Below are 24,373 nucleotides of genomic sequence, written 5' to 3' on the forward strand. Positions count from 1 at the left end.
CACAAGGGAAGCTGAAATTAGTGAAACTGCTCACAACTAGAGAGGAACAGTGAGACTGGAATAAGCTCTTAACCACAGAAGTACAAGCTGAACAACCTGGCTGGCAGGTGATGATACAGTGATGCCAGCATACTAATTAACTTCTCTGTATTTTTCTTTAGATTTACAAACGAGACTCTCTCAGCAGAATGAAGGTAAACTAGCATTTGATATGACTGGTAATTTTATGACTTGTCATTTTTTAGTAGGTTTTATTTCAGGTGTCTGTAGGGAAAATGCTTCTAGTATAGGGTTTGCCCATACCTGAGAAATCATCCTGTTTGTTAAGTAAGTTGGTTGGTGGCCAATCATGCTGTGATTTTTTTGACTGAAAATTCTTTGTTGCATTTTCTCCAGTGTTGGTAACATTCCTCAGCCATGTCCTAGTCCAAGAAAATGTGTGGGCTGGTATTTGTGGTTGGGTAGGAGTGTTCTCCCTGCCTTAGAGGGGTCACTTGAGAATCAGGAGTTTGGATTTACTGTCTCCAAGTCACTCATTATCTGACTGCACAGCCCTTAATGTCTGAATTATATGGGGGGGCTGTATTGTAGCTCCACTGATGGCAGCCTGTGGGACAGTGTTTAATGCAGTGTACTGAGATGGTGAGCAGCAGTATATGACAAGTAAGAATTTCACAGTAATAGGGAAAGAGCAATTTCAGTTTTTCAAATGTTTCTTACAGTCTGCATTTTCAAGGGATGAAAGTGCAGGTACACTTTTGAAACATAATTCAACATGTTTAAAACAGGTTTTAAGAATTCCCCAAAGTATCTGTCCTTTGCTGTACAGTCAGTTGGAGTAGTATTGTCCTGAGCTGTGGCTGGGCTTCCATGAGGACCAAAACATTAAAGGTGGTGCTGACATAAAACTCAGGCAGACATTTTAGATGCATGCCTTTTAATGTTTAAATGGAAAATCTGCCAAAATCAATGTATACAATTATATTTTTACTTTTCAGCTTCAACTGTGATTCATAATGTGCTGGTTTTTGTATTGATCAGTTTAAGTGTGTCTGTCATCAGTAGTGTCTGGTTTTGAGTTTTGCTTTCCTGCCTTCAGTTTCTGTTTAGTCAGAGTGGTTTCTGCTATGCTGAATAAATTAGATCCATACATAGCAGGTTCTTAGATATGCTAATGGGTTGTTTTTTTTTTTTTTCATTACCACAGTTCTGGCTGCAGCTGCTTCTGTACAGCCACTAGCAACACAGTGCTTCCAGCTTTCCAACATGTTTAACCCTCAGACGTGAGTGATTTATCATGTTTGGCCTTTGTCAGTGACTTTAACGTGTCATACAGAAATCAGAATGTTGCAGGAATGTGTTTAATGGGTTTTGGGGGTGGATTTATCTGAGTCTTATCTCTGTCCTGTTTTCTTTCTCCTGTACAGTGAAGAAGAAGCTGGCTGGGACACAGAAATTAAGGATGATGTGATTGAGGAATGTAACAAACATGGAGGAGTTATCCACATCTACGTTGACAAAAACTCAGCTCAGGTATGCCTGCTTCTGGGGGGGTTGCTCTTTTTTGCCTAGGGGGAGCATTACAAATATGGGGCTCTTCCTAAACTGTACCAAAATTTCTTTGTTTATTCAGAATGTAGGTGATTCACTCCTGTTGTGAATCATTGTGTGTAACTTGGATGTGTGTATGAGCAGCTTTCTGGTGCTGCTGTTGGAGGTTTACCCAGCTGAAGTTCCTGTGGAAGAGCAGTGACCAGTTCAGCCATTTGGCATTTCTCTTAACCTGTGCCTTTCCCACAAGTCAGGGACTTCTGTTTCCTCTTTTTAGAGCACAGTAGAAAGGGCCCTTGCTCCAACAGAATTACAGTGTACAGGTAAATATGTGCCTCATCCCATGCTTAGAAACAGTTGTGGTCACTCATGACATTAAAGCTTTGCAGTGGGCAGTCTGAGGGCCTGCAGTTAGAATAAAAGACTGCTGCTGCTGACTGAATTTCAGATCATGCCTCATCTTAAACTGGTAAATACATTTTTCTTCTGACTTCACTTTGTTATATAATCCCCAGAATTATTACCTCTTCTCTGTATTTCAGCTCTTCAGCTCTTAAAATGTAAATAGATTAACTATCTTTAACCCTTTTTTAAAAAATTCACAGCCCAAACAGAAGTTCAGTTTTCAGTTGGTTTTGGTTTCACAGTTGGGTTATCCATCAGACCCTAAAAGTGTCCTCTGGTGTTCCATGCTGTTATAAGGCTGAGACCCATATTCCTGGTGGTGTGCTTAGGTAGAGATAGTGCTGGTTGGTGAGTACCAAGTGGATCACCATGGCAGAACAGTCTTGTGCAGCTGCACCAGTGTCACCTGAAACCCTTTCTTGTGGGTTACTGAGAGGTTAGAGAGGAGCTGCAGTCTAGCACATAAAGCAGTGTGCCTTACCTGGCATCTTGTAATCTTCAAGATCACAGCTGTGATCTTGGACCGTTGGACTGATGAGAGGCAGAAACATTGCCCACAATGTGTTTGTTATTTAGAGAAAATGAAGTGTTCTTTGACAGGAAAAAACCAAACAATCAACAACCCAGAATACTTCCCACCTTCAAAAAACCCTCCTAACAATCAAACAAAAAATAATCACTGCACAACCCCAATAAAACACCATTCCCATAACTACAGCAGCCCTCAAGATACCTCACTTAGGTTTTCAGCACATGGAGCAGCACCTCAGCAGGTGGATTTGAAAGAAGAAACTATAAGCTACTATGTAATGAGTTAACATTTCATAAAAAATGAAATGTTTTGTCATAGTAGCACAGCAGTAACCCAAACATAAAATACCCACTGATGTAGTTTCCATTGTACCATTCTGTTTTTCAGGCTTAGATGCTGGGAACCTTCAGGGCTGTGTCCCATACAGAGGGCTGTCAGGCTTATGAGGGTGTGATCTGTTCTGGATGAAACAGTTGCAGTCCCAGCTGAGTGCATGGCTCAGTACCTATCTGTGCTGCTGGGTGTTAAGGAAAACCACAGCTTTGTGTTCCTGCACCTCATTTGGGCATTTGAGCAGCTTGGGTGCCTTTGTGGGGGAGGCTGAGAGCAGAGCTGGATGAGTTAATTGATTGCTTAGTGCCTTAATCACCAGTCCCTAAGCTCAGGTACATCCCATGAGAAGGAAATGAGTTAGACTGCAGTGGGAAGAGTTAATACAGGCTGACTAAAGCTGCTAAGAAAAGGCTGGGGTCTTTTTTTTAATATACTGTTTTCCTGAAAAATCTGTTTCAGCCAGAATTGATCTTCTTGGGTATTACTCATGGTCTATTTTTAAGCTGGCAGCCAGAAAAATGCCACATATTTCTGTTGGCATATGTGTGTCTTGGAGTTGTTGGATGACTGTTGCAGTTCTCTTGATTAGGGAGACACAGTGCTTGATCTGCAGATGGGAAACTCCAGGTGTCTCTGGTGAAGTTCAAAGATCAGTCTGTCATTGACCTTGGGAACCATCTCAGGCTCTTCCTCGTCCTGCTGGGATGCGATTTTCCCTTTGCCTCAGTTCTTCTTCAAGTAAAGACAGACATGCTGATATTTATGTAGGAGAGTTTTTATGGTATCAATCTCCCTTTACAGTTTCCTGTAAAATCCGGGCTGTGAGCTTGCATGTTGAGTGAAGCATATATGGTTGAAGTTAGGGGCTTTAGACCTTGGCAGCTGAGCTGCCGTGGGGACAGCCAGACCCCTTCTGCTCTTCTCTTTCACATGGTGTTAATGATTAGGAGCCTTTAAATCCTCTTTCTAAAAGGCTTTCAGGAGCACATCAGCCATCCATGGCTCAGTGATTGCTGGTCAAATGTGTGTTTGGGTGTCTTGCAAAATCCTGTTTAGAAAAATGGAATGCTGCAGTAACTGCCCCAGTGGAGTAGTGTCTGCCAGTACCTTTGTCCCTTGTGCTCATGCTGTGTTACTGAGGAGTGCCAGCGGGTGCCCTGTGGAGCAGGTGTGCCTCTGTCTCAGCCAGGTCTGGGCTGGCTGAGCAGCAGTTCTGTGCAAGGGTCTCTGACTCCTCACGGGCTGCACTGTTGTGTCTTGCAGGGCAATGTGTATGTCAAATGTCCCTCCATCGCTGCTGCCATCGCAGCTGTCAATGCTTTGCATGGGAGGTGGTTTGCAGGTGAGTGTTCATCTACCTGCCTACATTTAGTCATCCCTTACAGAAATGACCAAACACTGATTTTTACTTCTTCTCCTCTTGTGATTAGGTAAAATGATTACAGCAGCCTATGTACCTCTTCCAACATACCACAGCCTTTTCCCAGACTCTATGACTGCAACCCAACTACTGGTTCCTGTTCGACGATGAAGATTACTTTATTCAGTTTTGTACATAGGTATTTTTTGGAGGAAGATTGAGTTATCTTTTATTTAGATAAAACTAAAGGAAAGGATTTAATGTCATTTTGTGTACACTTCCTGCTATCTTTAAAAATAAAATGAAGTAAGCAGAAATGCAGTGTGTTCATTCTCCCTAACTAGCATTTCCACTGTATACAAAGCTGTTGACTTGTTCTGCCTTGTAATTCTTGTACATTGACAAAGGTGATCCGTAGGAACTGAGAAGTAGCTCATAGATAACACGTACTCTGTAAAAGGCAGATGGGACATAATGACATTTTTAATGTTTCATGAGCCTTTCTTTTAATGCAGCAAAGACATTTTACATTTCACTAAATATGGGTGATCTGCTCAAGGGTAGTATCAGAGAGAGACTGGATGAAGGGACATATTTAGTGTTTTTGTATAAATGGAAAATCTAAAAAGCTACTGAAGGCTGACTGCAGACAGCTACTCGGCTTGCTTTGTGCTGAATAATTGGTAAGAATAGGAGGACTGAAGGGTTTTATTTCTTGATGGTAACTTTTGATTATTGTATCTGTAAAAGTTTCTTTGTAAATACTGTGAGGTGTGTCTAAGTTTCCAAACAAAACATCTCTGCATTTCCGGGTGAGTTTCCATGTGTGCAGTGGGACAGAGCTGAAGGATTTCAGCCAAGTCTGAAAGTGGGTAGGAAATACAGAAACGTGTTTTGTTCTGGTTGCATATAATCTTTGCTCTTTTTAAGCTCTGTGAGCTCTGAAATATATTTTTGGGTTACTTCAGTGTGTTTGACAAGACAGCTTGATATTTCTATCAAAGACTTTCATATTGCAACAATCTTTGTAAGAACCACTCAAATAAAATTCTCTTAAAAAGGCCTTCATGAAGCTTTATTTCTCTGCTCTCCCACTGTCACTTAAGCAGTGTGTGCTTAGGCCTGGAGGTGAGTGATGATGTGCAGTGCCCAGTGTTTGGAATACCACTGCACAGTATCCAGGTATATCATGGGATATTGTGGTCAGAGTACATGCAGGAGCTGTTGCCAGCCCTCTGTGTGGTGTGGTCATGGTTGCTGAGGATCTGGGCACAGCCTCAGGCATACTTAAAAGTGCAGTCCAGAGATTACTCCCTCCTGCCCACCTCAACTCCCATCCTTCACATAGTTGGGAGTTAGTTATATTGGTTTTCAATATGGTTTCTAGAGGGAGCCTGCCTGTGCTTTGCCCTTTCTACCCTGTCCCATCTCCCTGGCCTTTTTAACCACTAAGAAAAGACCATGCTGGAGAGAGTGGGAAGAACAGAATATTCCTTGGGAGTGGGTGCAGGTGAGGCAGGCACCCATGCAACTGGTGTCCCTGTGGTATTGGGGGAGGACCTGCTCTGCTGCAGTGGGGCAAGGGCCTGTCCTTAAAGCAAAGAACTGGGAGCAAGCAAAAGGCAAAGGTGGGGAGGGGCTGGGAATATAGCAGGATCCTGGGAACAGTAAAACAGCTGAAAAAGTAGAGGTGTTCTCTAGGTGTGCTTCATCTGAGAACAGGCTTTGTGTTTGTGTCCCTGCCTTAAAAACTGGGGAAAAGGCACTGGTACCAGGTCCGGGCTGTACAGGTGCCAGTTGAAGTAGTGCTGCTGCTCACGTGTCTTCCTTAAACAGAACTAAAGGAGGAGCAGATAGAGGCCTTGTTTCAAAAGGCAAGTAATAGAAGACTACAACACCAACAACTCTTTCCTAGGTCAGCTGTAGGCAGCACTTCTGGGGCTGGTGAGAAGCAGGAACAATCCCCCTGCTCTCCGAGGGAAGTGCTGACCACCTTGTAGGCCTGCTAAACTAGAATGCAAGAAAAGGCTGTTTCTGGGAGCACAGCTCTTACAGGACCTGCCTGAATCCTGAGCTCCCTCATTCTGTTGAGGGCATCTGCCCCATGACACTTGGAACTCAGAAAGGGAACCAGCTTCAACCAGCCTGTTTTTGCAACAGGACAGAAATTTGATCATTAATCTGAAGTACCTCCATTTAACTTTCCTAGACTCAGGAATGCATGAAGGAACACAGGGGGTGTAGGAGTGTGCTGTTTCATGAAGAGCTCTCACTTCCAGGTATCTAAACACTTTATTATTGTACAGCAGAGGAATGGCTGGTGGGGGCACTCTGAGATAAATCCCAAGCTCCAGATCAGCAGCGAATGCCCATCCCAATGGCCATGAATGTCCCAAATGTCCCACCGCTCTGCATCATCGTTTTGCCAACTCCACCCATCAGCTCTCGTCCTCTCATGCCAATCCTGAGACAAAGAAAACCACAGGGATTATATAAAAGCTGAAACCTGACAGGTCACAGACATGCAGCAGAAAACATCTGAGACAATCAGCTCATGGTTGCAAACTGAACACTTCTTCACTCTAAATCTGTGTAATTGTGCAGCTGCTGCCTCCCCAGAGACCTGTGCTGCTGCAGGGGCTCTTGGCTGGCACTCACCAATGGCTCGTGTATTTTTTCCTGCAGAGGAACCTTCCTGCCACACCTTTAGCAGGAACAGGTGTGCATCCTGGTCTCCCAAATACCCTTAATACAGGAAAAAAATGCTGTCCAAGTATTTCACTTGCCAGAGTGCAAAAAGAATTGCCTGAGCTGTTATACTGCCATCCTCTCTAGCTGCAGTGGGAGTCTTTTTAATATCACCAATTTAAAATTAACTTTCTATTTACTGCTGACTCTGTGCTTTTAATATGGGACACCTAAAAGGCCTAGAAACTTCAAAAGATGTTTTTGTTCTCCAGTTTTCACTTACCTGAGGTCAGACTAAAACAAACAGAATTGTTCTGTCACAAGAAATTCTTGTAGTATTATTTGGCTTTTAAGCACTGCAGTGGCTTTAGGGTCTAAGGAATTTTATGCACTTCATTCTTAAAACATAAGCTTTCCCCTCAAAAATGGAACAGCAGAAGTACTGTAACTGTATCATTCAAGTACAACAGATCCACTCTCACTGGTTCTTCTAAATGCCCTAAACCTGTATCTTCCATCAGCATCAGGCCGCTTACCCTCTATGAACTTAGAGATTAGAAAACTTCAAACTCCCATTGGATTAGGATTTGTGCCTTTTCCTCCCTCATCTCACTACCAAATCATCACCCATGTTTAATCATGGGTAAAAACTATTGAATAGAAAGAGTTCTGCAAAGTATGAAAGAGCTGACTTCAATGATTCTTTGTCATAGATAATGTGCAAAGCCAGTCAGCAGTGCCAGAGCAAGCACAAAGCAGGAAGCACAGCTTGTTTTCATGTCAGCATGCTGGCAAGCCCCAGGAGAAGGTGGAATATTGCCCCTCTCCATTGCACAGTGGGACTGTGCCCACCCTCCTGCCATTCAGACTCAGGGTCAGTTTGGTAACTGCCTCTGTGCAGGGCATGGGACACCCAAAGGGACCACGATGAGCTTACAGAGCACCTCAGGAAGCTTTAGGGCCAGGAGAGGGCTACAAATATATCTGCACAGACAATTGGTCCAGTTCCTCCTGGAGCTGATCCTCCACAGCCTCAGCTTCCCAATGGAACCCCCTCAAAAGAGGCAAGAAGTGGTCTGTGAAACCGTGACCTCCTGGCATACGGGGCAGCCAGAGGTGATGCCCTGCCAGCACCAGACTCACCTGCTGGAGGCCAGGGCTTCCTGCAGCAGCTGCAGTCAAAGTCCCACTCATGGGACTGGCCCAGGACCAGAGCCAATCCCTTCCCAGCCCCACAGCAGAACCATTTTTCTCTGGCTATCGCCCTGTCACCCCCTGTCTGTGGAAGCCATTTCCCTGGCGTACCTGAGGCAGGAAAACGTGCCGAACAGAGCTCCTGCAGCCATGCCCACTGCAAAGCCCATCATGAAACCCATCTTTATTCTGTCAAAGCAGCTGGGCTGCGACTGCCCATACGGGCCCACCGTCACAGGCATCTAAAAAAGAAAGGACAATATCCACATGGATTTACTGCCTTGTCTAACAGACTTCTATAAGCAAACCGGGCTGGCAGGCCGGCCCGTGCAGCGCTGGAGGTTGTGCTGGCTCCCAGGCTTGTTTCCTTGCCTGTCGGGTAGGAAGGACAAGGAGGGAAGCACGGCCTCGTTTCCCCTCAGCAAGCTCCTGCGAGCGCCGCTGTGGGTGCCGAGGCTGTTTCGGGGCCTCACCCTGTGCGCTCTCAGTCGCTGCTGAGCAGCGCTCACGGCACCTGACCGAGCCTCCGCCGCCGGTCTCGGAGGCAGAGGAGTGGGCACTGAACCCACTGACGGAGACCGATTGAACACACAGGACGGGGACGCCCCGAGAAAAGCGGCCATCGCCTGCCGTCCGGCGCAAGAGCTCTCGGGGGCGAACCGGGGTCCTCAGCGAGCGCTTCCCCTCACCGGCACCCGGCCCCCGTTCCCAGGCCCGGGCCCCCGCCCCGCCCTGCCCGTACCTCGCTAGGCCGCACCGCGCCTCCGCCGTCTGGGCCCCGCTTCCGGCGCGCGCCGTGACGTGCGGGAAGGGGCGGGGCCGCTGCGCTCGGCCCGGCGCGCGCCATGCTGCTGTGGCGGCGTTTGGCGGCCCTGAGAGCCCAGCGAGCCCCTCGGCGGCTCCGGGCGGGGGCACCGGGAGCGGGAGCGGGACCGGGACCAGGACCGGGACCGGGACCAGGTAAGGCACGGTCGGACAGGGCCCCGCTCCGGGTAGGGACAGCCCCCCCGCTCCCGCCGGCCCCTGACAGCACCTTTCCGTCTCTTCTCCCCTCAGAGCGAACCAGCGATGGCAGCGGTGCTCCTCGGCCGCTGTACATGGATGTCCAGGCCACCACCCCGCTGGTAAAGGCCGCACCGAGCAGAGCGCAGAGCGGGGTCCCCACGCTGGCGGTTCTCTCGCGCGAGCGATCGCGCGTGTCGCAGCTGCCGTGGGGACAGAGCACGGGCTGTCGCTGTCACCGCAGGGCAGCGCGGGCAGCCCCAGCCGCAAGGCCGGGGCTCACTGACCCCTGCGGGAGCGGGGACAGTTGCGAGAAGCAGGAAGGGAATTCAACCAAAATACTGATAGGACGTTTTTCTTAATATTTTAAGACTTCGTGGTTTTTTAGAAGAAAAGCCAGAGTGGATAGGGCTTGAAGTGACCTGATCTAGTGGAGGGTGTGTCCCTGTCCGTAGCAGGGGCATGGAACAAGTTAAAGTCTTTTTCAACCCAAACCAGTCATCATTTTCTCAAATGATGCTGTTTTTCTTTGACCTTCGATGCAGATCGGGGTTACATTCACAGAACATAATTGCCGAGTACTTGTGTTACACGTAACATGTAATAGCCTCAAGCTTTCAAGGTCAGGCTTAAGTTAAAGTATGACACTGCAGCAGAATTGCTGCTGATCCTGTGGCAATAGGACACGTCCAGAGGGAACAGATATGGTTTCCCGTCTCCTTTTCTCAGGCTGGTTTGTGTTCCACAGGATCCCAGAGTCCTGGACAGCATGCTCCCATACCTGACAGCCTACTATGGCAACCCCCACTCCAGGACCCACGCCTACGGCTGGGAGAGCGAGGCTGCCATGGAGAGTGCAAGGCGGGTGAGTCTTTGCCTCTCCGTGGTCCTGTTGGTTTTCCTGCCTCTGAGGAAATTCAGGGTCAAAAGAACCTTAAAAGAAAAGAAGAAAAAAAAAAAACGTTTTCTCTGTGGGCTGGATTTAGCAGCTTCCTCTCTGCTTAGCTGTAGTTTTAGTAGATTTATTGCAGGAAAAGAAAGAATATTTCAAGTTGGAAGGGACCCACAAGGATCATCAATTCCAACTCTGGCCCTGCACAGAATACCCCAACAATCCCAACATGTACCTGAGAGCATTGTCCAAACACTCCTTCAACTATGGCAGGCTTAAGGCTGTAAACACTTCCTTGGGGAGTCTGTTCCAGTGCCTGACCACCCTCTGGGTAAAAAAACCTTTTCCCTAATATCCAGCCTACACTTCCCCTGACACAACTCTGTCTGCACCCTCAGGCCCTATTATTGGACATGGAGCAGAGAGCAGCCTCTGTTGCCCCTCATGAGGGATCTGCAGCCCCCAGTGAGCTCTGACCTCAGCTTTCTCTTCTTCAGACTGGAAGAACAGAATGACCTCAGCTGTTTGTTTTACAGACTGTCTTCTAGGATCTTCATGATTTCGTAGCCCTTCTCTGTGTGTTCTCTAATAACTTAATATCCTTGTATTGACCCAAACTGCCCCCAGGACTCGAGGTGAGGCCCCCCAGTGCAGAGCAGAGCAGGACGGTCACCCCTGCTGGGCCTGATGTCCCCCAGGACAGGGCTGGCCCTTGGGGCTGCCAGGGCACTGCTGGCTCCTGTTCCACTTGCCCCCAGCCCAAACTCCCAGGTCTCTTTCTGTGGTGATGCTCTCCAGCCTCTTGTTCCCCAGTTTCTCTGACCCCCAGGGTTCTCCAGTCCCAGGTGCAGAAGTTGGCACTTGCTCCAACAGTGAGAGTAGAGTAACAGAAATGGCAGAAACCAATGCTATAAGTTAAAATTGCCTTAGTATTTTTGGGTTCCTGGAGTCACAAGCATGTTGCTGCAGTCATTGGACTAACTCCATATTTTATCATTCTTCTAATCTTAGGTAAGGGTGTGTGTAATGGGGTTTTGTCTACTTAAGCTTTTATCTCTTTTATAACAGATTAATGCTTAATACCACTCCTAATGCCTGTGGATTCCTTGTGTATTTTATTATGCAGATATTTAGACTATTTGTAGCGTAGCTGTTGAATACCAGCTCTAATCCTTTTGAAGCTCAGGGGAGCATTCTTGAAAACATTTCACATGTATTTTGCTGTATGAATTCATTGTATGTTTTCTTAAGAAGTCAAATTTGTATTCTTTTTAAACAGCAAGTTGCAAACTTAATAGGAGCTGATTCACGGGAAATTATATTTACCAGTGGTGCAACAGAATCTAATAATATGGCAATTAAGGTAAAAGGTTTATACTAATTCCTATTTATTGTCTTAAAATTATGTATTTAAGAACTGTGTGCATCTCTCAACAATTTAAATGTTAAGATGTTGGAGTATAAAATATTTGCATTTCTGGATTTACTTTTTTATGTTACTCTTTTGCATATGCGGAGGAAATACATGGATGAATGTTTTAGTGCCCAGGACATGATTTTGAGGACAGTGAAATATTTGATGTTTATCTTGCATACACCAAATTCAATCCTGTTTATGTAATTAAAATCTTTATTGGGAAATACAGTGGACATTTGGATTAGAACCCTTTTTCTGATGAAGACTAGGTTGTGTATTTAGTATGTGGTGTTCAGACTTCTCAGTGTTTATGACTCCACTGCAAAAGTTTTCAAAAAAATACTTTGGTTAATGGCTTCTACAGCTTAACAGTAATAAACATTTTCACAGAGTTCTTGAGAAATGAGATGCTTTGAAAAGCAGGTGCTGATGGAGATATTGTGGAGGTATTGTGGATTATGTAGATTATTACCTTTTAAAAGATTCATGACTTGGGTCAAACAGGAAAGCTCCAAATGAATTATATATAAGTAGCAATTAATTATTTTCAATCATACTGTGTAGTGCCTGTTTTCTTCAGTGGCTAATTTCTTTTTTATGGTCTGTGCCTGACAGGGTGTTGCAAGGTTCTATAAATCCAGAAAAAAACATATCATTACTACTCAAACAGAGCACAAGTGTGTGTTGGATTCTTGTCGTTCCCTGGAAACAGAAGGTTTTCGCATCACATATCTACCTGTTAAAAAAAATGGGCTCATAGATCTGAAGGTAAGTTTTTTCTGACAGAAAGAAACTAAAAATGAAAAAGGTTTTTGCTTCCAATTGATGCTCAAAACCTTGTGTCCTCTAGATGAAAAAGAGGAAAGGATGATAAATATCACAAAGTAGAATGAGAAGCATAGTCAAATCTGTCAGATCTGGAGAAGGATTTTCTGTCCTGTGAAATGCCCTACACTTTTTCTCAACCAAAACATCCACCTGCTATCCCACCTCTGAGCTGCTGCTGTGCAGGTGGAGCTGTTGTATACCCTGTGAGGAACTCATTAGTTGGGGCATTGTTTCAGTGATGACATTAGTTCCTGTGGCTGTCCATGAGCCACCCCTTCTCTGTGTACTGGCTGCAGCCCTGAGATGTAGGAGTTGTATGTTTTTAGTTCATCATTGACATCCTGTAGCACAGGTCAGCAGCAGTTTTATTCCCAGTCCCTCACCTGCCCTGGAGAGTGGTGGTGTGTGTGATGGGAGCAAGGGATCAGCCTGTGGGCACAACAATGAGTCATGTTTTCTGAGCATGTTGCTGCTGGTGTGATGTGACTTTCATATAAAGAGCAGTTCCTTTACAGCCAGCCTCACCTTGGCTAGAAGAGGCTTAAGCTGTTCTGTGGGTGGTTAACTCATTAAAGAAAATAGTTCAGAGGAATTTACAGGATACAGCAAAGCCTCTTGAGATTTGATTTAATCAAGTGGGGTGGCAGGTGCATCAAAGGGTTGGGACATGCAGAAACACAATTGATTCACTCCTCTTCCTGCAGGCATTTGATGTTCGCATGGGTTAGTGTTCTCCCCAGGGCTGTTTTACAGAGCCCCAGGTATTTGCTGTGAATGAGGGACCTATGGTTGAGTTGCTGGTAAACTGAAGATGTGCACAGGAGCCCTGTTTTCTGTTAGTCACAGCTTTTGTCACTCTTAATCTTTCACCAGGAGCTGGAGGCTGCATTCCAGCCAGATACAAGTTTGGTTTCTGTAATGACTGTAAATAATGAAATAGGAGTAAAGCAGCCAATTCATGACATTGGTAAGTACACTGTGGCTTCTGGATACCAGCTAAAGTTGCTTCTGCTTCATTTTAGTTAATGTTTTCATCCCCAAATGGTACTGATACAAAAGATTAGATGTAATATAGCTAAGGAAAACAATAATAACAAAAATATTTTTAAATAAAAATATGTAATAGAAATAAATAATACTACTGTCCCAAATAAGAACTGATCTCAAAAGGGAAATGGGAATGAAATTCAGTACCTTTGTGGTGAGCATTGCAGCAATTATTGCTCGGATGGATCAGTTGCAATTCATTGGATTGTATGATGGATGAAAAAAATTGTACAGAATAACTGGCCAAAATTGAACTTATATACTAAAATGATTTAGTGAGTACTTGCAGTGTTTAAGAGGAGAAATGTGCAGGATTTGGACTGGAAGAGGATGGTGACAACCACACTGGGGGACAATCCTTCCCCCAGTGTTGTTGTATATGGTCATGAACAATTCCTTTGTAGCCAAAAGGCCACTGAAGAAATGCAGTTCTGGAACAGGAGGCAGGGAGAGAGTGAAGCAGGCTCTGAGCCAGCAGGTGGAGTGACAGGGACCTCAGAGCAGATGAAGGGAGACCTTGGAGCACCGTGGTTGTTGGAGCAAGCAGGGTGAGCAGGTGCCTCCCTGATGATCCGCCAGGTCCCTGGATCCCAGACAATTTGTTGATAAAGTTTCCTGTGATATGTAGCAAAACATATACCCATACCCTTTCTGTCCTGGTTTCACCCCAGCTGGCAACCAAGCACCTTGCAGCTGCTCACTCACTCCCCTGCCAGCAGGACTGGGGAGATAATGAGAATGGTAGAAGTGAGGAAACTCATGGGTTGAGACAAAGACAGTTTAATATGGAAAACAAAAACCATGCACACAAGCAAAGAAAAACAAGGAATTATATACTGCTTCCCATGGGCAGGCAGGTGTTTGTCCACCTCCAGGAGAGCAGGGCCCCATCCCACGGAGTGGTGATTTGGGAACACAGACCATCACTCCAAACATCTCCCCCTTCCACCTTCTTCCCCCCAGCTTTCCATACTGAAAGTGTATAACATATGTCATATGGTCTGGAATATCTCTTTGGTAAGTTTGGGTCACCTGTCCTGGCTGTGTCTCCTCCCAGCCTCCCACGTACCCTTGCCAGCATGACTGAGGAGGCCTTGGCTCTGTGCAAGCCCTGGTCAGCAATATCAGAAACATCCCTCTGAACATCCCTGTGTTCAGCACAAATCCAAAACACAGCCCTGTACTAGCCACTGTGGAGGAAGTTAGCCCTACCCCAGCCAAAACTAGCACACCTTCATATTCAAGATATCCTCTCATAAGATTTTAAACAATGTTTTGGCTTTGGCTCTGCTCTGAAGTACATACTCCATAGGGTATTGTTTTCTTAGGCTGTGGCAGGCATCTTGTTGTGCACCTAGTTTTCTTCTTGATTAGCTGCTGCATTTTTTTTCTTAATTAAGCTCAAAGCAGCATTTTTGCCAAGGTTTTTCAAGGTTCTGTTTCTTTGTTGAGAAGTGTTTGACCTCAGCGAGTTGCTTATAGACCCAAGGATTCTTACTTTCCTCCTGTGCTTGTATTGTCAAGTTCCTTACTATGGTCCCATGTTTAAATGCCAGAGACAGCTGGTGCCAGCTCTAGTTCCCCCAGTATGTTCTCAAAACACCTTGATAACAGGTGCAGCAGGCCAGGCCTGAGGCCCTGTTGCCATGTGCCCTGGCATTGCCTGTGCTCTGACCTTGCTGGATAAGGAGGGTTATTTATCCTGTGAAGTATCATATTGAACTCTTGCACAGAGCACAGGTCTCAGATGCACCTGTGCAGATTCTGTGGAAGATGCATTGTGAATTTTTGGTGACAAAAATAAGTAATAGTTACTTTTACTGCCCATGAACAATACATTATTTTGTTCCTTCATGTATTTTAGTGTGGTGATATTTTAGTCAGGCTCAACTGACTACAGGTGGTAGTAGTGTGTGTGTATGACAATTCTGAGAATGTTTTTTCAGCTGACTGTTGGAAAACTTGAAAAATAGAGGAAATGACATAAAAATACATGGCAAATACAAACTTGAAAGGAAGGCTGGCTTGTACTGGACATGGAGAAGAAAAAGAACCGGGAAAAAACAATTTTGTCCAACAGTGGAGTCATTCCTGTGTGGAGACTTTGATATTTCATGCAACCATTTATTCTTGTTTAACACTTGTTAGGAGTGGACTTGGAAATAATCTCAATTCTTAACAGAAGACTTTTTAACTTCTCAACTGAAGAAATTCACTGCAGTCTTAGCTGCCTAAACCTGTGCCAAGGCATCAGCTACAGTAGCCCCTGCACAGCTTCAGCCACTTCACTGTGAAAGAAATATCACAGCCCCCATTTCTGCCTTTGTCACCTCAGATGCCTTAACTTGCTGTTGTTTCAGATGCACTGGTGCTTTAGATGCATTGCTGAAGTCCTTGGGATTGCACAGTTAGTTAAGATAACCTGGTTTTGGTTTGGTGTTTCTGTTGCAGGTGAGATCTGCCGTGCACGTAAGGTTTTCTTCCACACGGATGCTGCACAAGCGATTGGTAAAATTCCTATGGATGTCAACAGCATGAAAATTGACCTAATGAGCATCAGTGGCCATAAAATTTATGGGCCCAAAGGTACTCACTGAAGTGCTTTCTAAGGAATTGTTGTTTCCATACCTACCTTAAGGTATGAACAGGGTAGGTTCACACACACAGGGTGTGAAGTCAAACCCATTTGTCATGGTGTCAGTTACTTAAGCTATAGAAAACTGTTCTGAGTGGTTTGGACTGATTTCAGAGTGGCTCAGGCACTGCTGCCAGAGTAGAGCTGCAGTAAGTGGATCTTCAGTGCTAGATGGGTTAAGGTGGCTTCACTGAAGGAAGAAACAGTGTTGTATAGTTGTGGAAACATTACAGCAGTGGGGTTTTCAAGAGTCATCTGCTTGGTGTGAAGCAGAACCAGTGCTGAAATGATTGAAATGGAATCACTTGGTTATAGGACAAAGTTTAGATGAGAGTGTGACTTGCAACAAGGAGACCAAAAAGGTAACTGATTGGTGATTTTTGGTTGTTTTCTACTTCCAATGGCTTCATTCCCCCAAACTCCATTTGTGCATTTTCTTTGTGGAATGGGGTTTAATATCCAGTTATGGATTTTCTGGTTGACTCACAAACACTAAAAGTCCAAAAGTCAAGGTCCATTTAGTTTGTGATAATGGGTGTTAGAGAGCCAGAAATCAGGTTTGCTGTATGTTATGTGCTATTTGGAAATGAAAAACAAAATTCTTATTTTTCAATATGGGTTTTTTTCTGTATGAGTTCTGCTGAGAGCTGAAGACATTATCTCTGGACAAGAACTAAGTAATTTTGCAGAGATAACAGATGTAAATTTTCACCATTTGTTATGCCTGGAAATTGCAGCTGTCCTTCCTGTGGTGACAGTCACTCCTTAAGTGTACCTGGGCACTTGAAGGCATGAAAATTTGGTTTCTAGATGAGGAGAGTAGAGCATTAAATTGACTGACTAGCAAAACTGGCTCATCTAATCCACCCACTGAAAATTGTTGCCACTAATGAGTCTTCCTAATGAGAAGAGAGGGAGAGGACTCCCAGGACTGGTGCTGGGCTAGTAATCCAGGGAAAGAACATTAGTGAATGCACATAAAAACTTCAGTGCAGGGGGATGAACTTCAGCTGTGTTCAGGAATTGTGGGAAGGAAGGGAAGTGCTGAGTCCTTGGTGACTGAAGCAGAGTGACAGAAGCTGAGCTGCCATGGCTGAAGCTGCCTGAGCCTAAACATGATCACTGGGGAGCAGCACCCATTTCCTGGAGAACAATACTGAACTTGTTGGCTTTATTTGTCTCCAGTCGAGCGCCCACGTGTGTGTTTGCTGCAGAAGCAAAGCTGGGAGTGCCTGTTCCCAGTCTGAGAGCTCTGGCAGATGCTAACAGCTTTCCTTCTCCCAAGGGGTCGGCGCTCTCTACGTCCGCCGCCGGCCGCGCGTCAGGCTGGAGCCGCTGCAGAGCGGGGGCGGCCAGGAGAGGGGCCTGCGCTCTGGGACTGTGCCCACTCCTCTGGCAGTGGGGCTGGGGGCAGCATGTCAGGTGGCACAGCACGAGATGGAGGTATGTGCAATGGGGTACTTGTCCTGGGGTTCAGGAAATAGCATAACAGCACCACTTAGGTCTTGGATTCCTTACGTCTTTTTGTATCCGTGTAACTGAATTAAATTTGATTCTCATGTTTTAGCATTAAGTGAATGTTTTGAGAATTTAAGTGATGTTTTTTGATAATTGTGAGTTCTTTCTAAAGTTTATTTTCTCTTGAAGTGATCTGAGTCATGGTTTTCTACAACAAGGCTACAACTGACAGTCAGTTTTAGTGAAATATGGCTTTTATGTGCTTGTATTTACTTCTCCATTATGCACATGTGTATTAGCAGTATCTTTGAAATTACTGTCATGTTTATGTAATGTATATTGAAAAAATAAGACTTCCCAGTCCATTGTTATATGTATTGTACCTATTAAGTGTAAGTTCAAGTTTACTGCAGCTTTGCAACCAAGAATTTATTTTCTTTTTTCCTAGCTTGGATCAGAAAGTTTGCTTGCTAGGTCTGGTGTTTGAGCCTCTATATGCTGCTACATTGGTTTGTGGGCACCAGTGCCTTCCTTACAGCTGGAATGTAAAAATACTTCCAGTGACAATGGGATGCATAGGCCAGATATCTGCACCCAAAGGATCAAGCTTCTCTCCAGGAGACAGGCAGAATTCCACTGTCTGAGCTGTGTGGTTATGGAGGTTGAGGCTAGGGAGCCTGTAGAGTGTGAGTTCTGCACAAGGCTCAGATTTGGATTCTCCTTGCCTGGCAGAGTTAAGGCATATTAAAACCAACTGGTGTTGGAGCTATCCTGGTTTTATTTTTCAGGTGAAAACAAGCATGAGTTGCATGTGTGCATTTGGCCAGTTCTGTGTGTCAAAGCTGATCCCAGACCTTACTGCTTTCTTGGTATAAATGACCTCACTTTCAATCTAGAACTGCACATGGGCAGTTTTCAATATGGAGGTTACTTATTGTAAAAGCTGAGTTCATAGTAATTTGAAAGTCTGTCTTTCTGTGGGATAGTTAGAGAGCTCCTAGGAAATGGGGCACTTGCTGTAATAGGTGCCCTTTCTTGTTGCAAAATGCATCACCTTCTGCATTGCCTAACTTGTCTTTAAGCCTGAAGAACTCAGTGCTTTAGTAAAAGTCAGTTTGGCAGCTTGTGTAAGTGGAACTTTGGAAATGGTTTGAAACATTTGTGAGGACTGAGCTAGCTAGGAGCCAAGGGGTTCTTCTCTTTTAAAACAGTGTCTAGAGCAGGCAAAGTTTGACAGTTTGAGTTTCAGCTGTGTTCTTTCGTTTTTCTGGCCAAACCCAGTTACTTAATTCTGCTTGCAGCAGTTTGAGTGTGGTCAGACTGTACTCTGTTTATTGTTTGTATCTTTTCTGGTTTCTCTGCTAGTATGACCATAAGAGAATCTCCCAGCTGGCAGAACGACTGGTTTCAAAAATAATGAGTGAAGTTCCTGATGTGGTGATGAATGGAGATCGAGAGCATCGCTACCCAGGTAACTCCAGTAAATTTCAGAGCCCTTGGTACTGTCTGGCTCCTTGGTTATAGTGGCTGTGGCTGAATAAGGCCACAGCTGGAGCACAGGATGGAAGTCCTGCCTTACAGGGAGCAATTTCCTGAGATTTTAGTTGATGGATTCTTTTTTCTATTTCATATTTTGTATGTAGGATGCATCAATTTATCTTTTGCATATGTGGAAGGGGAGAGTCTTCTGATGGCTCTGAAAGATGTGGCTCTGTCTTCAGGAAGGTATGTGGAATGTATGGGAAAGACAGCAGTCTATTTTTGAGATAAAATAGCATTTGCTAATGAAGGTAAAAGCTAAGTAGTAGTCTCCTCTGTGCCCCATATTTCAGTTATTGAGTCAGTTGAATTGTATATTCAGTTAGTGAGTCAGCCTGACATTGATTACATTCTGCAGTGGTGTTTTCTACAGGTGACACATTTCAACTGAAGGTGAAATTTACTTATTGTGGAAGAAAAAAACAACAAACAAAACCAAACAAAAACAACCAAAAATATCCTAACAAAAAGACACCTACAAAACCACAAAAACTAACCCAGAAATTCCTATCTACTAGCCTTGCAAAGTGGTTATTTGAGTAGCCTTGACTTGTACTGGTGACACTTTCATTCTAAAGGCCACCAAGATTTGAACGGTTTCTGTCCTTTGGCAGATTTTAACTGCAGTTAGTGAGGCTGGGTCAGCTGGGCACTTATCTGAACTAAATCAGCTCATAGTTCCTGTGTTAAATGCAAAAGCAAGAAAGAAAATTTCATGTGCTTTTCTGGAGCTCTCCTGACTACAGGAGTGACAAGTAATTCAGTTACCAAGACAAAGCTGATGTTCATGTTGGAATGAATGGAGTGTAAGGATGCCCCTCCTCTCCTCTCTCGTTTGAGAACAAAGTGGTCAGGATGTCCTAATTAGAAACTGGTTGGCACTGTGAGCAGGATGGACAAGTCTCCACATGTCCATCCCTGAAGACAAACACTTCTGTAAAGTGAAGATCTCTTCTGAGTCTCTCCTTTGTGCACTGGGGAGCTGTTTACAGTTCTCCAATTGGCAGTGTGTGTTGCCACTGGTAAAAACTGAGTCACAGCATGTAACCAGTTCTGTGCTTCAGTACTGCTGCAAGGTGGAAGCTCTCTCTATTGACAGCTGCAATCATCTTGCTCTAGATCCCTCTGTGCACTGTTTTTTGTTCTGCTTCCAAACAGCAGCTTGTGAAGTCTTTTTTTTCCATTTTATGTTCCTGGTGTGTTATCTTCTCTGGATGGTTTCTGTCTTCATCTTTTTTTCACAGCCTCTACTTCAACTACCTCTTAATCTGCATTCCTGCTGCCTGTATGTTGCATTTGGTTTATTCTTGTGTGTTATCTGTATTCTGTCACCTTTCCTTAGGCTCCTATTCTATTACTCTCATTTATCAATAATGCCTGCCCCTTGTATTCTTTTTTCTTCAGTAGCAAAAATACCACTTTACTTGCCTGTATTGACTTGTGCTTTCTAGGAGGCTGGGGAAGCTGATACAGACAGGGTGTTGTAAAGGGGTAAGTGATCTGTTCCTTGTTGGAGGAGATGAAGTAAAAGTCTGTCATTTCCTTGCCTTCCCTTTCCCAGTGCTTGCACATCAGCCTCTCTGGAGCCTTCCTATGTTTTGCGGGCAATCGGAACAGATGAAGACTTGGCTCACTCATCCATCAGGTGTGTGGTGTGGTCTGCCCCAATGCTTCCAATTTTTGTCTTTCCTGATAAAAGTAAATGGTGTATTTGTTCCACCCCCTCCATATACGTGTTATTCAGATCCTTAATGATTTTCTTTTGCTTTAGGTTTGGCATTGGTCGTTTCACTACAGAAGAAGAAGTGGATTATACAGTGCAGAAATGCATACAGCACGTGAAGAGGCTGAGGGAGATGAGGTGAGACATTGTCTCATTGAACACAAAGATTTAGGTGTGATAATCATAGGAAGAATTGGATTTATTTAATTGAAAGTAATTGCTTCAAAAAGCTGGTGGTGTTTATATCAGAAACAGTGTCCTCCAAGTGGGTAGGAGCCTGATTTTAACATTAGTGAAAAACTTCTAAGGGAACAAACCTGTCACAAACCTTTTCCCAGATCCTAATCCTTCAGAGAAAGAATATGAGTAGGGCAGGCACATAGAGTAGTACCTAGGAGATTTTAAGCCAGAGATGGTATTACTGAGTTAATGTATTGATAAGCTGTTTTATTCTGGTGAAACTAAAGACTGGTGACTCATCTGGACAGGGTTCAGTCTCAGAGACACCAGTGCTTTACGCTGAAAGTCGGAGCAGGAAATGAGGTGGAGCAGCTGCCCCCTCATCTCTTGTACTTTTGGTTGAGAACACAGTTGAGGGCTGATCACCTGAAGCTCACTGACCTCTAGGAGGGCAAGACAGGCAGATAGATGTCTCCTAATTCCTTGTGTCATTGATCAAATCTGTTTAATTATTGTTGATGATGTCCTGTGCTTTTTTGCTAGCCCTCAGTTTTCTCCTTTTCTTTACAGTCCTCTGTGGGAAATGGTGCAGGATGGAATCGACCTCAAAAGCATTAAATGGACTCAGCACTGAGAAAGCATTGCTATCCATGGACTGTGTATGGATTAAAATGCATTTTTCTGTACAGTCTTAAGCAAATTATGCAGCACTTCTGTTTCCTGGCACTTGCAATTTGACCAGAGAATTACCCTTTCAGACCACAAAATCTAAGAAGCCAAAAATAAAACTAGTTTTTATCATGGAGAAAGTCAGGCTGATCCAACACCCACTGTGTTTCTATTGACACACAGAAATTTATGCTAAAACATAATTTATTCAGAAATGTACTTTCTAATCAGAAAATTAAATCAGCATGTTACTCCCAGGCCAGTGAATTCTGGCAAGAGGTTGCTTCTCAATGTGAGTCATGCCAAGTCACTGTTGTGTTTGCACCACAGACCTGCTGCCAGTTTGTTCTGTTTGAGGTGGGTATCCTGCAACTCAGCTTAGTTTTGCCTCTCAAATGCCTTGTACTTGTTCTCAGATAGGAGGACTCTTGGATCTCTAGAGGAAGGAGATGCCTCAGTGTGGCTATGTGCCTTCAGAGATAAGTTGTATGTGCAGTTAAGAACATTTTTTTTCTGAAATTGAGTATTTTTGGCTCATTTTCCTTGTTTTTTGTGTATGCATCTTTTGTGTGTTTGTGTGCATTAATCCAAAAGATTCTTCTGTATTCCAGAGTTTATGATACAATCATGATGCACTTTGCTGTCCCCTCCATTGGGTTTTTTCCATGCAATTTTTTCTCAGTGAGGGAAGAAAACTTGAATGACTGGAGGAGGGGATAGGCAGAATATGTCAGCTTTGGTGGCAGCACCAGTTAGGTGGGAATACAAGTGGTAGAGGTGGTGGGGAGAGCAGATACAGTGGAATGTCTTAAGGCAGTGTGGGGTTTTGGTTTTTTTCTGTTTTGTTTTTTTATTCCCCTTGTTGTGAGACCTTTGCTGTTACTTTGCATATGGGCCCTTGGTTTCTGTCACTGCAAGGAGCCTGCCCAGCTCAGCCTGTGTATTTTGTCTGGAGATAAGAACACCTGGCACTGAAGGTTTCTTTGTCTCACAGACTGTGCTGTCTGACTGGAGATTTGTGTGTGAATCCGTTCCCTGCACATGCCAGGGGAACTATCTGTTAAAAAGGGTTTGATGAGATTATTCCATGTCAGTGCTTCTCCTGTCTTATCTTTGGTGATCTTTCTAGTAAGAAACCATACCCTGTATGGCAAAGTGCCTTTTATTCATTGCATAAACAAAGAGCTCTCAAATTAGTTGTGTTGATGGATGGATGCTGTGTTAGCTGTTGAATTTGGTACACCCCATAGACAGTATGTTCACCTTCAGTTTGGGATGGAACCTACCTCGATGATCAAGCTGAATCTCACAAGATGGATTGTGTTACAGAAGCTTGTGCATTTTTTGTTGCTAAGGACAGATTGAATTGTTCATAATGCAAAGCTAATCCTTGGTTGTTCTATTTGAAATGACTAGCTTTAGCAGTTTTAATATTGTAGTTGCTGGCACCTTATATTTCATCACAATACTTTTTAAACTACCATATGCATAAATGTGTTTTAGCTGTGTTGTATGTACTCTTTTTCATCCTTGGGCCATGTATATTTTCTGATTAAGCATGTGATTACATACTTTCCTAGCATGTTTTAGAAATACATGTTTATGAATTGTTCTTTATGTTTTGAGAATGATAAAAAATTACAGATAAGAATTAAATTTGGCTACTGTCAGTCTTTTCAGATCCACCTTTTTGGGTGAACCATGCAAGACAATCAGTAAGTTGCTGAATTGCAGCTTTCATTAGGCAACAGAAAAGAATAAACTTTAAAAGCTCGCTGTCATTGAGTCGACAATGGACTTTTGAAGAGTCATTTTTCTCAAACTCAGTGCCTGATCTGAGCTAATTTTTTTAAAAACAAATAGCTTAAATTGTGGTTATTTTGAAAAAAGAGAGCTGCAAATCTTGAAGGTTCTGACCACCTCTTATTTGATAAGATTTAAAATAAAAATTCTACATGTAAAACTTAAGGAAACTCATTCATACTAGTAACAAATGTTTATTTGAAATTTTTATAGGGCAAGATGAGGAAAAATGTATAGTGGAGATACTTCCCCCTTGACAGAAAGAGGTAATGCCAAGGATGAAACATCTAGCTGTACATCACTGAATGAGGTTAAAGCCTTTGGGAGATGGGAACCTCAGTATCTCCCGCTCTTACTGATTGGATTCCCATGTATGGTGGTGCATCATCCCACCCCCAGCTGCACCACCATCTGAAAAATGTTCTCTAGGCCTTGGCCTTGATGGACAGCTCTTGGGTTCAGTTCTTGAGCTTGTCAGAAACACTGCTCCAAGGAACTGGTGCTGTCCAATGAGCTCCTGCTTTTTTTTTTCCCTGAATGGCATAATATTCTTGTTCTCCCACTTCCAAAGAAAGTTTCTGACCTGAAGTGGGGCCAGGATGAAACGTTGTGACTGAAGACCATCTCTTTTGGCCCTGCAAACAGTGGCTCTGAGTGACACCCTCGGGGCTCGCCTGGTTTTCAGTGACCCCTGTGCTGGGGCCTCTCTGAGCTGGGAGCTCTCCCATTTGCTGCACTGGGTCCTGGGCCAATCCCTCCACTCTTCAAGGCTCTGGGCTTCACCCAGTGAAAAACACAAAGGCATCTGAAGTGAGTATTTCAGTTAGAACCATGCATGTGCCTGCAGGGCTGTGATCTTCTTAGCAACAGGGAGACCTGTTGGGATGACTCTTGTGACTGGAGGGTTGAAGTGGGAGGATACAGACAGGGGAGAAGAAAGGCAGTGTTGCTGTCTATGCAAATAACCAGCAGGAGTTCATGGAGCTCCACCTGGGGATGAAGGAGGAAGTGACAGAATTTAGGAGTCAGGATTAAATGGAGGGCAGGGACAGGTGACATCACAGTGGCTACAGGCCACTGCTACAGGCCATCTGACCAGGAAGAGGAGTCAGTGAGG

The 24,373-nt window shown here is 44.3% G+C and overlaps 3 protein-coding genes across 14 annotated transcripts in view; 2 read left to right on the plus strand and 1 right to left on the minus strand.

The window, feature by feature from the left end:
- RBM39 (RNA binding motif protein 39) overlaps positions 1 to 5,244 on the plus strand; it is a 29,376-nt gene extending 24,132 nt beyond the window's left edge. For 9 of the 12 annotated variants that reach the window (XM_056507678.1, XM_056507677.1, XM_056507682.1 and 6 more), the window contains 5 exons: positions 162 to 194; positions 1,208 to 1,283; positions 1,428 to 1,533; positions 4,085 to 4,163; positions 4,252 to 5,244. In XM_056507678.1, coding sequence (XP_056363653.1) covers positions 162 to 194; positions 1,208 to 1,283; positions 1,428 to 1,533; positions 4,085 to 4,163; positions 4,252 to 4,352 — 395 coding nt within the window. In that variant the 3' untranslated portion in view covers positions 4,353 to 5,244. Of the gene's footprint in view, positions 1 to 161; positions 195 to 1,207; positions 1,284 to 1,427; positions 1,534 to 4,084; positions 4,164 to 4,251 lie in introns of those variants that run through there. The other 3 variants (XR_008841984.1, XR_008841982.1, XR_008841983.1) reach the window with 1 other exon arrangement.
- Positions 5,245 to 6,454: 1,210 nt separating this feature from the next.
- Positions 6,455 to 8,792, minus strand: ROMO1 (reactive oxygen species modulator 1). Its single transcript, XM_056507688.1, has 3 exons — positions 8,537 to 8,792; positions 8,175 to 8,305; positions 6,455 to 6,645 (listed from the first exon to the last, which is right to left on the minus strand). The coding sequence occupies exons 1-3, from the start codon at positions 8,684 to 8,686 to the stop codon at positions 6,537 to 6,539; spliced, it is 390 nt and encodes a 129-aa protein (XP_056363663.1). The 5' UTR covers positions 8,687 to 8,792; the 3' UTR covers positions 6,455 to 6,536.
- A 63-nt stretch (positions 8,793 to 8,855) lies between these two features.
- On the plus strand, positions 8,856 to 23,109 carry NFS1 (NFS1 cysteine desulfurase). The gene is made up of 13 exons (XM_056507687.1): positions 8,856 to 9,023; positions 9,120 to 9,187; positions 9,814 to 9,930; positions 11,237 to 11,320; positions 11,990 to 12,142; positions 13,076 to 13,169; positions 15,701 to 15,835; positions 17,170 to 17,327; positions 18,708 to 18,813; positions 18,986 to 19,067; positions 20,443 to 20,526; positions 20,653 to 20,742; positions 21,355 to 23,109. The coding sequence occupies exons 1-13, from the start codon at positions 8,909 to 8,911 to the stop codon at positions 21,416 to 21,418; spliced, it is 1,350 nt and encodes a 449-aa protein (XP_056363662.1). The 5' UTR covers positions 8,856 to 8,908; the 3' UTR covers positions 21,419 to 23,109.
- The last annotated feature ends 1,264 nt before the right edge of the window (positions 23,110 to 24,373 follow it).

The sequence above is a fragment of the Oenanthe melanoleuca genome, chromosome 20 (assembly GCF_029582105.1).
Source record: "Oenanthe melanoleuca isolate GR-GAL-2019-014 chromosome 20, OMel1.0, whole genome shotgun sequence".
NCBI lineage: Eukaryota > Metazoa > Chordata > Aves > Passeriformes > Muscicapidae > Oenanthe > Oenanthe melanoleuca.

Coding starts and splice junctions, on each gene's coding strand:
- ROMO1 (XM_056507688.1), bottom strand. CDS start 8,686: ATGGCCGCTTTTCTCGGGGCGTCCCCGTCCTGTGTGTTCAATCGGTCT. Junction 8,306..8,536: donor AGCGACTGAGAGCGCACAGG/GTGAGGCCCCGA, acceptor TTTCTTTTTTAG/ATGCCTGTGACGGTGGGCCC. Junction 6,646..8,174: donor GGCACGTTTTCCTGCCTCAG/GTACGCCAGGGA, acceptor TCTTTGTCTCAG/GATTGGCATGAGAGGACGAG.
- NFS1 (XM_056507687.1), top strand. CDS start 8,909: ATGCTGCTGTGGCGGCGTTTGGCGGCCCTGAGAGCCCAGCGAGCCCCT. Junction 9,188..9,813: donor TCCAGGCCACCACCCCGCTG/GTAAAGGCCGCA, acceptor TGTGTTCCACAG/GATCCCAGAGTCCTGGACAG. Junction 18,814..18,985: donor TCGAGAGCATCGCTACCCAG/GTAACTCCAGTA, acceptor TTTTGTATGTAG/GATGCATCAATTTATCTTTT.